At 48.0% G+C, this 12,954-nt stretch overlaps 1 protein-coding gene across 1 annotated transcript in view; it reads left to right on the forward strand.

Moving 5' to 3' along the window:
- Positions 1-12,954, forward strand: part of LOC119164774 (ras-specific guanine nucleotide-releasing factor 2) — a 367,674-nt gene that overhangs the window by 326,497 nt on the left and 28,223 nt on the right. The window contains exons 16-24 of the mRNA XM_075894126.1: positions 3,939-4,014; positions 4,114-4,313; positions 5,008-5,285; positions 6,458-6,719; positions 7,349-7,555; positions 9,317-9,606; positions 10,100-10,516; positions 11,471-11,562; positions 12,036-12,215. Coding sequence (XP_075750241.1) covers positions 3,939-4,014; positions 4,114-4,313; positions 5,008-5,285; positions 6,458-6,719; positions 7,349-7,555; positions 9,317-9,606; positions 10,100-10,516; positions 11,471-11,562; positions 12,036-12,215 — 2,002 coding nt within the window. The remainder of the gene's footprint in view (positions 1-3,938; positions 4,015-4,113; positions 4,314-5,007; positions 5,286-6,457; positions 6,720-7,348; positions 7,556-9,316; positions 9,607-10,099; positions 10,517-11,470; positions 11,563-12,035; positions 12,216-12,954) is intronic.

Raw genomic sequence — 12,954 nt, forward strand, 5'->3', positions numbered from 1 at the left:
TCAATAATACCATTATATTCAAGAGCATATTTTAAATTCTTTTAAAGTGCAATTTTGCACATCTCTTATTGGCGACAGGTCAGTATATTTTCTCAAACGCAATAACGCAAAATTACAAACAGACTTCCTCTTTTTAAAAGCATGACTTTTCAGCTTCTTACATGCTTTCAACAACGCAGGGGCAGTGAGAGAGAGGGATGCAAATAAAGAAGTGCAGAATGTTTTCTTTTTTAAACTCCAACATATGTCTGTTCTCAGTTTTTTTTAATATACTTTGCACTTTATTGTATCGGCTTGATGAGACATGAAGTGAAAAAAATATAATCATCTGAGCATTTATATCAAAAACACAGACAATGCGTAGGTTAGGGAATGACAGTGCAATTATTATCTTAACAGTATGATAAAAGCGTGCGACCACTTTGAAGTTAAACACAGCACTTGAGCACAAATTATCATCATGTTATAGTGTATGATACTTGAGAATATTTTTCATAGCAAACTCGTAACTTAAACAATGAAAAAACATGGACTAGGGAGTTCAGTTAGGAGGGCCGGAAGAAAAATTATGCACCAAGTGATACTGGCACGCTGCACTTCAAAATAAAAAAAAAGCTAACACATGACTTTCGCCATGTTCAGAGAAAAAAATGTGCAGTTAAGTAGTTATTTAATTTCCGAGACGCTACCTCTTTGGTAACGATGTTGGCACTCATTTTGGTAAACCTTCATTGCCATAAATTATTTTTAAAAATTTTAATTGTTTAGCCCATTAGATTCAGTATATTGCTTCCTATTTACTTTTTACAGCTTATTAAATTTATTTATTCAGAAAAGAGAATGGAGATTGTTACTTCATAAAACGATTAACTTCGAGACAGTTACTAAAGTGCTTATTTGGGCCGGTTGGTACATGGTCAACGAAGTGAAAAAACAGCGCGTAACACAGGACACAGGACAGAGAAGAGACGGACGAGGCGCTGACTTACAACCAAAATTTATTTCGTACAGGGGTGTATATATAGCACACGAAACTTGAAAAAAGAGGGAGAGAAGTCGAGTGACGTGAAAGAGTAATTTTCGTTATGATTGTATGCGTATAACAAATAAACTGTGATTGCGCAATCATTCGCTTGTCAAATACGCCAATTCCCTGGTGAGGAGCGTTATCGAAGGTGCACTGACACACATATCGCCTTTCTTGATTATGCAGAATGCCTCATAAATCTCACGTGTCCTTTTATCTCTGTAGCGTCGAAGTATCTTGCATTTGTCAAACAATGCACGGCATCCACAAATGGAGCTGTGCGCAGCTAAGTGGCTGCCAACAGAACCCCGCATTAGATTGCGGTGTTCCCTGAGGCGGTCATTTATACCGCGGCCAGAATGCCCGATGTAACAGCGGCCGCAAGAGAGGGGAATTTCATAAATGGCACAAAAACAACATTCAACAAACTTGATTGCGTGTTTTTTATCACACACGCGAGGCCCTCTGTCCTCTCTGTTCACCTGATGGCACATACTAGAGAACTTATTTCTGGCTGAAAAAACAACTCTGATTCCAGCTTTTTGTGCTACCTTTTTTAAACAATGTGACACCTTATGCAAGTAAGGAATGACTGCTGTTCTTGAAAAAGAACTTTTTTCTTGACCACTAGTCGGTTCGGTTAGCTGTTTGATGTCTTTTAAGATACTTTCAGCTATGGAACACAGTATGTTATCCGGGTACCCTGCCTTGCGCAATCTGCGCACCTGTGACTCAAAACTAGTACACAATGTGTGATGGCAAGACCGCATCAGGGCCGCCTTTAGACAGGATTTTGCAATCGCTCGCTTTACAAGTTTTGAATGCGCAGAACTGTAGGGTAGCAAACTTTTTTTGGAGCGGGGGGCATACTGCCAGCACACGTGGTCGGACAAAAAAACTTCAATGTCAAGGAACCGGAGTTTGTTAGCAATGGGGAATTCAGTGGTTAGTTGCAGTGAGCCCAAGCAAGTGCGAAACACATCAATAATTTGATCAGCACGTTGCTGAGCTTCAGAGTGGTTGGACCGGTACAAAATCAAGAAGTCATCAACAAATCTAAACACTTTCACGGCGCTCGTCAGTTGTAGGCAATTAATGAGAGATCTGTCATATTTGGCTAAAAGAATGTCACTTAGGATCGGGGCGAGACAGGAACCTATGCAAACACCTTCTTTTTGAATATAAAGTTTGTCATCATGCTTTATAAATGTAGAACGTAAATAAAAGGTCAACATTTCTAAAAAGTTTCTGACGCTAATTCCGCACGAGTCCTGAAATTTGACGTTCCCATAGCGGTCTATGCAGTCGCTCACCTCTGCGCACACCTGGTCCATCGGCAGGGAATAGTATAAGTCTTTTACGTCCACAGAAAAGAAGCTCACTTCTGAAGGGCACTCTTGTTGAAGAAATTCGGATACTATTTGAGGCTTTCTGATGAGGCAAGGGTCTTCCACAGGAAGGACAGATAGGGAACGCTGCAGGTACCTTCCCACCAGGCGCTGCCATGTGCCCTGTTCCGAGACAATGACGCGGAAGGGAACTTCCGGCTTGTGCGTCTTTGCTGAAAAGAACACTGAAAGGTTCACACCCCTCGCTGCTCTCACTGATGACGCCAGTTTTTGAAGGCCAGCCTCTTCACAAAGTTTGCTAGCTGTTGCCTTGACCTTGGAAGGTTTTACATTCGCGACTTGGAAGTTTTCGGTGACAGCAGCGTCCGCCTTTTCTTTGTAGACGGTTGTCGGGGCAAGGACAAAACCGCCTTCTTTGTCCGCCTGAAGGAGCTTGAGATTTGCAGCGCGTAGCGACTTAATCACGGAAGGCTGACGTGATGTTCCGGTTTGCTTTGTTGGCAACAAACAATCCACGCCTTCTTGAATGCACCTGTCTCTATTATCAACAGAGGCTCGTGCCGCCGTGCTCCTTACTAAGCTCAAAAGCTCTACTTGGTCCAATTTTGGTGGCTCGCAAAATTTTGGGCCCTTTTCCAATGCGCTTTTTACTCCAGGAGGGATGCTTGCGTTCCCTAGAGTCACAACTTCTTGTCCAGATTGGCATGTTTGCTTCTTTCTTCTTGGCAGGCTGGCAAATATCATCTTCCAAAGAAAATCCGCTGTCCGGGATGCAATACCCAGGTCTCTGCGGTAGGCCCTCAGAGCACTGTTTTGCGATGCATTTCCCATGCTTGCAGCATATAGGCAGTCCGAGTAGAACCGCACTTGTCGCCAGGCCTCCGACCGGAAGATTCGGCATATTCTGTCAGCATGACCCTTTGATGGCGCTAAACCACCAAAAAGTTGAAGAACATCTGGAGGCAGAGACGAATTCTTCAAGGCGAACGTATAAAGACGAGTCCTGCAGATCGCAGTAGCCAGCAGGTTTATACACACAACGGAAGAGCGGAGAAAGGGGTAGGATATAACAGAGCCCGATGTATTAGAAATGAACTGTACTAAAGTGCTTATTTGGGCCGGTTGGTACATGGTCAACGAAGTGAAAAAACAGCGCGTAACACAGGACACAGGACAGAGAAGAGACGGACAGCGCCTCGTCCGTCTCTTCTCTGTCCTGTGTCCTGTGTTACGCGCTGTTTTTTCACTTCGTTTCGAGACAGTTATCCAGCAGAAAAATATTTAAAACAGAAACTCAGTTATCTAGCCATAGTTTCCTAAATTAAACCCCTAAATACGTGTATAACACAGAGATGCTCTGGAGCCGAAGATGTAGGTAATTATTGAAGTGGAAATCACTTTTTTTCGGGGGGGGGGGGGGTAGACGTATAGACGTATTATCTTTCAGTTGTGTATCGCTTTACACTTCTTTAGCTATTCCTACTCCTCATCGCACCATATGTAGCTACGATGAATAATGCAAAGCCGGAGTGATTAACGTACTCCATTTCTTCGTGCAACAGGAACGACCCCAGGCTGTTCAAGGACGACGTGGACATCCGATTCAGTCGCACACTCAACTCCTGCAAGCTGCCCCAGGTAAATAAGTGATTGCCCCCTCTACCCACACCGCGTACCACATTGTCCGGTGCATTAATCGCGCATGTATACTGCCCGTTCAATGACCCGCGTGTGCAGATCCGTTATGCGAGCCCCGAGCGTCTTTTCGAGCGGCTGACGGACCTGCGCTTCCTGAGCATCGACTTCCTGAATACGTTCTTGCTCACGTACCGAGTGTTCACCGACGGTGTCAAGGTGCTCGAGGCGCTCAAGAAGGTCCACTACAACCCGGACCTGCAGATCAACGCGATGGGTGCCGCACTTCAGGACTCAACTGGGTGAGTGCGACCTCCCTCCCCCCAATGTGCACTCCAGGAAGCTTTGTTCGTGCGCTTATTCTTCACCTTGTTTTCTACGTCAAACTTCTGCCCATCATTTCAGTATTACAAAATAATTAGATACGAGCGCGCAATTACTATTTTCTTTAATATTTAAATAAAACAATGAAGATTTACCTGCCGATTCACCATGCAATGACGAAGTAGGTGGGATACAGCGGATCAGTCATGACCACTCGTTGTTCTTAGACGCGTGCCTAAATCCAAGTACACGGACATTTCTTGCATGTTAGCTTATTGGTATGTGGTCACTGTGACGAAACATTGAAACCCTACCTTTTTTACTCAGCAGCAAACAGCGACGTAGCCAAGGAGGACCCATGCCTCACCTCCTCACCCCGAATATTTTTCCCCTCCCATGGGATACGGAGCACAGAATGACACTCGACCACACTTACCTGCCCGTACGCTATGCCGGCTCAAGGGCGTGCCTCTCACCCTCTTTCCCCCCGAAACAAACTTCCGCTTACGGCACTGGCAGCGGGACTTCATAGCCGATAAGCCGTTATGGGAGGCCACGGATTGTAGTAAAAGCGCGCGCCACTTTCGAAGTGCGAGGATAGTGTCGCTGTAGGTCGCCAGAGTGGCTCGAGGAGTGCGCTATTCGAGATTTATACTCTGGTCGCGGTCGCAGGTCCTTGGACGCAGTCGGTGTCGATGGCGGCGGCGCGCCTTCAGGAGGGGCGGCCGTTGGTCAGGCAGGCGCCACCGGCGGAGCCCCCGGCGCCGGGCAAGACCGGGACATGGGAATGCTGGTGGTGGAGTACGATTACTCGCGGCGCATCAGCACGACCAGCATGCTCTCGGAGGCAGGCGACGCTCAGCAGGGCCACAGCGCCCCCGACCACATGCAGCAAGTCGTGCAGCAGGTCTCGCGAAGCCAGCAGCACTGGAGACTCAGCTACCGAAAGTGTGCGTATTTTATCCACCGCTCGTGGCGCACGGCTCGTCTGATTTTGTCACCTGATTCATGACCGCGTTTGAGGTGTGCACGAAGGTGCGATGACGACAATGACGACAACGATTATGATGATAATTACGTGCTCCTTCCTCGGCTCACACCTATCCCGCGTACGGGGGCCGACAAACGAGTAAGTTTCGAAGGATTGACACGTGCAGTTTGTATGACTAATGAGTTAATTTAGAGTGAACAATCGACAGATGCAAATTATGATTTGGGAACAATGAGTGATTTTAGAGTGATCACTTACAGCAATCTTTCTCCTTTCAGAGTCACTTTATGCTGTGCAAAAGGTAATAACGCAACACAAGGCGAACACATAACAGGTGCAGGAAAGAGCATGCATCTCTTCGTTACGCCTTATGTTAGTACCTTTTGCACAGTGTGAACCAACGAGTAAACGTATTTTATTAAGCCACTCTACCCACTTCTCATACTTCTATACTCCTCCACGACCACGAGACTTTAAACACATGGATTCGTCGGGGGGGGGGGGGGAGTAAAGTGTGTAAACACGGTCGCATGAGAACCGAGAACGCAAACACCATCGTCTCTCGTGGCCCTTTAAAGCGTCTCCTTGTTTTTGTGCGTTCATTGTGGCCCTACGTTACAGCGTTCTGCGAATTCTGATTATTTTTCCGTACGTTCTTGTCTTGTAGTGAACCCGTTAGATTAGGGCACAGTAGATTAGGGTGCTTCGGCTTGTGAATTCAGATGGCAGACTTGTAGCTCATGCCACCAGAAGTGAACTACTCGTAGAAACTCTTGGTGCTTTTGTAATGTTTTCTTCTTACCAAACCAATGATTTTTTTTATTTAACGTCGGACAAATAAATAGGCAGCATTAGAGTCTCCTTGAGAATGTTGAACTTTAAAAAATGCAGCCTGCTCCACTCCGTCAAATTTTGTGTATTTTCATGTTTTGCAAGTCTCTCCTAATTATTTGTGTTCGATCATTGCCTTTCATTTGACAAACTGTTCAGCTATGAGGCGACAATATGCTCATTCACGGTCACGCCGGAAAGCCTCACGCACAGATAACTTGTAATTCGGCTCGGCTCTTCTGTGCGAGTAAATGCGCGGGAATGAGACAGTGCAGTGTGTGCATCGTCGTCACGCCGCAGTCGAAGAGGAGCAGCTGAAAGAGCAAACGCTGAAGCGGATCCGCGAAGTCGTGTCGCCCAGCCCGGAGCCCATCCTGCCGCCTCCCCCGCCCACCCCCGAGCCGGCCACGGGTGGCCTAGTGCACATACTGCCAGCGCCTAACGCCGCACCGCTACAAGGGGCCACGCTGGCACCGCCCGAAGACTCCGGCTTCTTCGGCCACCTCATGCAGCTGCACGAGACCAGCGTGGTCGCCGCGGCCACCGCAGTAGGAATGCCCATGTGAGTTGTGGTGAAGCATACCATTCCCGTTTTGTCTCATCACTGACTGAATAAAGTAATCCGTTGAAACAGGGACTCAAAGTATATGAGCTTAACCTTAGGAGTTAAGAAGTGTATGAAGGGTATAAGTAGCTCGCATTATTGAAGCCTAGCACGCGAAGCTCTGCTCTCTTCTCGCTTTGGAGAGATCATATCCAAGTACAACACAATTTCCAATGAGCAGTTTTCGCGTGACTCTTACATACCGCTACATTGAGTTGCTACGAGATGCTTGAACCGAGTGACATGTGTATGTAAAATGTATTTGGCGCTCTTTGACCCAAGTAAAGGCAGATTGTCGTCACCTCCCAAATACTAAGTAAGCTCGCGCATCATTAAAATGAAGTCGGAAGGTAAACTTTATTCAATTGGTGAGTCTGGTATTCTGGTATCTTTTTCAAATTATTGCAGCGCTGAAAACAGACAGGCATTGAACAAGACAAGGACATTTTTGCCTTGTTAAGTGCTGACCCGTTTTCAGCCTCGCACTAATGTGGAAAAGTCTGAAATGTTTTCTTTTTAATTAGCTCAACCTTCTAGCTCTGCCAGAGCACGGCTGTATGTATACCGGCCGTAACTGTCTCTTGCAGGAGCCTGACGGGCACCAACGGCGGCCCATCGGCGAGCCAGCAGGAGCAGCCGCGGCTCGAGGCGCCGAAGGCTTCTCTCTCGTCGGACACGCTGAGTGCCGACGCTAGTTGCCCATCGACACCTGGAAACCTCAGCTCGACGGCGTCCACAGCCACGCTCGTTGGCAGCGTGGGAAGCAACGAGTCCCCTAAGCCCAGCCCCAGCCGGTCAGTATACGCGACAATGCCACCCGCAACGCATCATCCTTCGGCGCACACGAGATAGAACGCTGCGAAAAGGCGTTAAACCATTGGCCTCTCACTAATCCATGAAAGTGTATCCAGCAATAAGTTTACTGCATTAAATTCATATTATTATTACCTAAAGTGCGTAACATACATAAAAAGAAGGGTAAGATAAAAACTGCATACTTTTTAAAAATTTATTGAGCTGCACTGTGCTGCACTATGCGACCGAACAAGGACACAACGTTGTGTCCCAGTGGATAGCAAGTCATTGCGATATCTCCAGCGAACACCTCGCCGATGAAGCAGACAGAAATGCACGCGTACAAACCCTGTTTCCGTACCTTTATCTAGGATTTACGCAGCTTTATACCTAAGTAAGCTGGGGCAGAACATGACACCCCAGAAGTGGCAGTCATCACAGTTCGCTCATCATCGACTGCATTCTTTCGACTCATCTGTACGACTGCGGCTATCCTCTGGTCTTTTCAGAGAAGAAGGTACAGTGTTGTGCCGTCTGCGTCTTGGCGTAGCCTTCTCCAATGCCTACTTATTTACGATTGAGATGGCCGACAAAGCGGAGTGCAACGACTGCGACATCGATGAGACTATTGAACACCTCTTATGTTACTGCCCGGCATACACAAACTAGAGGCTTCACCTGCGCAGTCTTTTAAATCAACTGGACAGAAGTGATTTCACTGTCGAGAAAGTATTGGTACCATGGCACTGCCCATCCCGATTCCGAAAGGCAACGAAAGCGCTGTTGCGTTTTCTCAGACACCGCTTTGTGTCATCGTTTGTGATGTGAAACTGTTACGCGTAGGCCCAGTCAGTGACTTCTTTCTCCTCTATAACTTTCCTTCCCCTCTCCCCTTCGCCAGTGCAGGGTAGCCGACCGGGCTCATCTCTGGTTAACTTCCCCGCCTTTCTCCTTATTTTATCTCTCTCTCTTTCTCTCTCTCTTTCAGCTATTTTACTGTTTATATTCTATTAATTTGGAACAAAATTCGTTGTTTTTAGCTCCATACATTGTTTTAATGACCTAAGGGTTTTCCTATCCATGTCGTGTTTCACTGGATCGTCATCCAAGTCAAGCCCGTTCAGAGGCTTTCGGACCCCGGCTCTCAGCATCTGAATGATGGACTGATAAAAGCAATAAAACTTCCAAGTTTCAAAAAAAGAAGAAAAAAATAAAACCATACTAATAACACCTTGAGAAGTCACACCTCTACGTGGAACACGAACAACCAGATGGAAAGACTGCTGAATAAATACACTTGTACCAACATTTAAAAAAAGAGAGATACGTACAGCAAAACGAGACAGTAAAGTGGATTTCAGCCCTTTAAAACGGCCGGGAAAATATTTTTCAAGGCACACGTGAAGGTTATATTCGCCGTAACAGTTGCAGTTATGTCTTACTAAGAACAAAGCGTATGTTTCTATCACAGATTACTTGATGTTGAGAGAAGACAATAAAAAAACCTTTGGATGACTGCGCCCTAATTTCCCCCCCTCCAGTTAGTGGGCTCAAATAGTTCATGCCTTCTACGCAGGCATGCAGTATGTCAGTAAAAGAAAACGCCTCGACCTAGCCTAACATGTCAGGCCCAGTTATGAGCATGATTCTCATTCCGTATAAACTATAGGTCATGTCTATATGTGTAGACATCACCTGCAACTCTTGCCTAAATGTGTCTTTATATGCCCTTTGACCTGTCTATGCTCGGCGACGTGCAGGAAGAGTGCGCCCGTTCGGCTTCCGACGCAAGACAGCGTGCAGAGTGCCCACGACGAGACCCCGCCCCCGACGCCCCCCGCAGCTGCGACGACAGCCCCACCGGTTGTGCAACCCGTGGTGCCGCCGACTCCGCCACCTTCGGCGGCGACGTCGGCAGTGTGCACGGGTTCACCGGCCCGTGCCGCGCCGCCCCCGACCGACGTCCGACCTGCGGCCCGGGGGCTGCCGCCGCCAATGACCTCGAGCCAGTCCGCGCCAAACGTCATGAACTATCTGCGTGTGCGCGGCGGTGAGTTCATAGGAATTGCCCGCGCAGTGTGCCACTACTGCTGTCTCCCTTACCCTTCTTCAACCAGTTCTTCTCATTTATCTGTCCCCCAATACAGGCAGAAAACCGGGGCTCAGCCTCAACGCATTTCGTTACTTTTCTCTCTCTCTTTGCTAGCGCCTCTTCCAGAAAGTATCCGCTGCGTTGGTACCCTGATGTTCACCTTTAGGCCAAGTCGTGCACGTTATCTTTGTAACGATCTCCATGTACGAACTGCCTGCTGGCACGAGTGCAACTGACAGTGAACGCAGTGTTCGCAATCGAAAAAGACGTATGGCATTGCGTGCAATTTTCTCCGTAACATAACTTGACGATGATCTTATAGTTAAAGGTGGTGTTTACGTGGAGCAATATTCAGGTAGGCCACATCCTACTCGTTCCGCTGGCATAGTCGAGACTTTGGTGCTACGCGGTTCTGTGCACCAAGCAAGCCGATTGCGTTGCGCCCGTGCAGCCCAGGGCAAGCGGGGCAGCAGCGATACGGAGAGCTCGAGCGTCTCGGTGACGCCTCGCTCGAGCTTCCAGACCGAGTCGACGATCCTGTCGACACCCCGATCCAGCTTCCAGTACCCCGACTCGCCGCAACACAGCAGCAAGGCGGGCGTGGTGGTCACCTCGTCCCGGGCCTCTACGCGACGTTCGTCGACGGCCAGCGCGGCCGCCGCGTTTGCCGTGGCCACCGCGGGCTCCTCGAATCCTCCGGAGCCGTTGGTGGCCGCGGCTGCCGCCGCAGCGGGCGGAGGCGCCGTGCCGCCGGGCTCGCAACCGGCCAGCAGGGCCGGGAGCCGCCTGCCCAGCGCGGTCGGCGCGGACCTCAAGATACCCGGTGAGTCCCCATGGCCATCCTCTCTGCAGCTGTCCACGATCCTGTGCACGAAATTGGGAATATACATGTGACTTCAACGTGAAATGAATGATGAGCGTGGATAGAGGAATCTGTTTTTCTAAATCGTAATTTATCGTTTCTCTTGTCAACGGACACTGAAGACAAAGAAAGCATTAGCGGCACCATTTGTCGTTCTACAGCGAAGCTGTCCTAGTTTAGCTCTTGCCGTTGTCATCGTAGTAGTAGTAGTAGTAGTAGTAGTAGTAGTAGTAGTAGTAGTAGTAGTAGTAGTAGTAGTAGTAGTATAGTTGTTTTTGTTGTTGTTTTTGTTTTGTTGTTCTTGTTGTTTAAGTGAATCTTTGAAACGGACAGCGCAAAAACGAGTACATGAGAAGTACACCACACCTTACAACGGCTCGGGTCTTCGTTCTTCCGGTGTCCTCGCTTTTCCACTGCGTATTTCCAAGATGTATAACCAATTTCAACTGGCCCAAATGCCAATTCTATGTTAGTATTGGTTGTAAGCAGTAAATTCTTGTTGTAATGGTAGCATTGCAGAAATATGAGGAGGAGGAGGAGGAGGAGTCACGCAGACCACTTGATCAGAGGCATAGGAGTGAACAATAAACGAAGCTATGATGATGATGCACAAAATTATTATTATTATTATTATTATTATTGTTGTTTCTTTCACCGAAAGTCATCATCATCATCATCGTCATCACAGCTTCGTTTCGCGATAGTTTTCACGGCCAGCGGCACTGCCATGGCGAGGTACCTGGCGGCGCGCTGAGCCGGCTGCACTGCTGACTGAAGTGTAGTAAGAGTGTGCCAAAGCGAAGTCACTGCCTTACGCAGGCAGAAATCTACATTTCTCCCGAGCACCCGCTTGCATCGCAAAGCCGCTCACAATGCTCTTCACCAACTGGTACTTATACCTGCGATGGCTTGGTCTTGCAGGAGCAGCTGGCGGGGCCGCCGTGGGCCCCGGGCCGGCAGCTCTGCGCGCCAAGCGCGAGTCAATGATCAGCACAGCGGCCACCATGCGAGTGCTCAACGTGCTACGCCACTGGGTCTCCAAACACTCCCAGGTGCGTGAAGATGGGGAAAGTGTTATCTAGCATATATACGCAATGTCCATTTCATGCGCATTCTTTAGTCGCGTACGCAATCGAACAGTTGCGACACTACACTGACCTACTCGTACGATCATGATCGCAAAGGTTGGTACACTCGTAAGCCGAAATTTTTGGCATTTAAAATGTGGATGACGAAGAAAGGACTAAATATAATGGTAAATTTTTAGATGCAATAAAGGCAGGTGTTCGGGCTGCAACCCCTTGATGAAAAAGACCGCGAAGAAGAGAGAACCACTAGTCGAAACATCGCCTATATATCCCTCACAGTAGGCACGTGCCATTGTTTTTGAAGAAAAAACAAACGAAAAATCTCCTCTCGCTACGCGCAATGTTCAAGAATTTTTATCCCTTGCTACAACATGATACAGTAAGACCAAACAATACAGATGTGTGTGCTGCGCTTCTGGGCTTCCGTGACGCTGCAGGATTTCGAGAACGACCCAAAGCTGCTGCAGTTGACAACCGAGTTCCTGGAGGAGCTCGTTCACAACTCAAACCTCCTCCCAGCTGAACACAAGGCGGCCGCCCAGCTCTTGCACATGATCTCCAAGCAGGATCAGGACAAGACGAAAGTAGACCTCGACATCCTCTTGGCTCCTCATATGGTATGTCTCAATCCAGGCTAATAATATGGCAATGCGTGAGGCACCATAATGCACGCAGTTGTGACATTTACGGGACTATCCCCGCGGCCCTGATGTTCCCGTTTCGAATGTTCGAAACAATCAGTAGGCAGGTCATGTTGGCAAAACGATGTTAGCATTGTGTCCAAAAGATGACCAAAGACGGACACTAAGAACATTTTTAGTTCCGATAGCAAATATAGACATTCTAGGCTGTTTATTTTTTTGTTTTTTGCCGTAGCCGCCACCGTCATTCACCGTATATGTATACATACCTATACATATGGAAACTCAAGAAAAAGAAAAAAAAAACCGCCTGCGCTCGGCACCCAACTCGTCACGATGCGCCGACGCGCGTTCATCTCCCACGCGTACTTTGCCCGGTGGGGGGAGGGGGAGTAGATGTTTGCGCACACGCGCTTATCCTTCGACGGGTAAAATCGTGTGTCTTCGTCTTTCACCGGAACGATTCCGCTGGTTGCTGGGCCCACAAAAGTCAATTCGCTCGCTGCACAGGCCCCGTTTGCGAAAAGAGCGCGCTCTTCATACACAGCGAAACATAATAACTGGGACACTTGTTAGTTTGCACTCATTTGTACTTGTGATTACGTTTCTTGCGTCGTTTTCGTTTAAACAGCATGATCGCTTCTCGGCCTTTTGGCTAAGATCAAAGCATGTTAAGTGCCGAGCGGTAATCGTCGTTAGTTTACTCTCATCCTGT

This window comes from Rhipicephalus microplus, chromosome 1 (genome assembly GCF_043290135.1).
Source record: "Rhipicephalus microplus isolate Deutch F79 chromosome 1, USDA_Rmic, whole genome shotgun sequence".
NCBI lineage: Eukaryota > Metazoa > Arthropoda > Arachnida > Ixodida > Ixodidae > Rhipicephalus > Rhipicephalus microplus.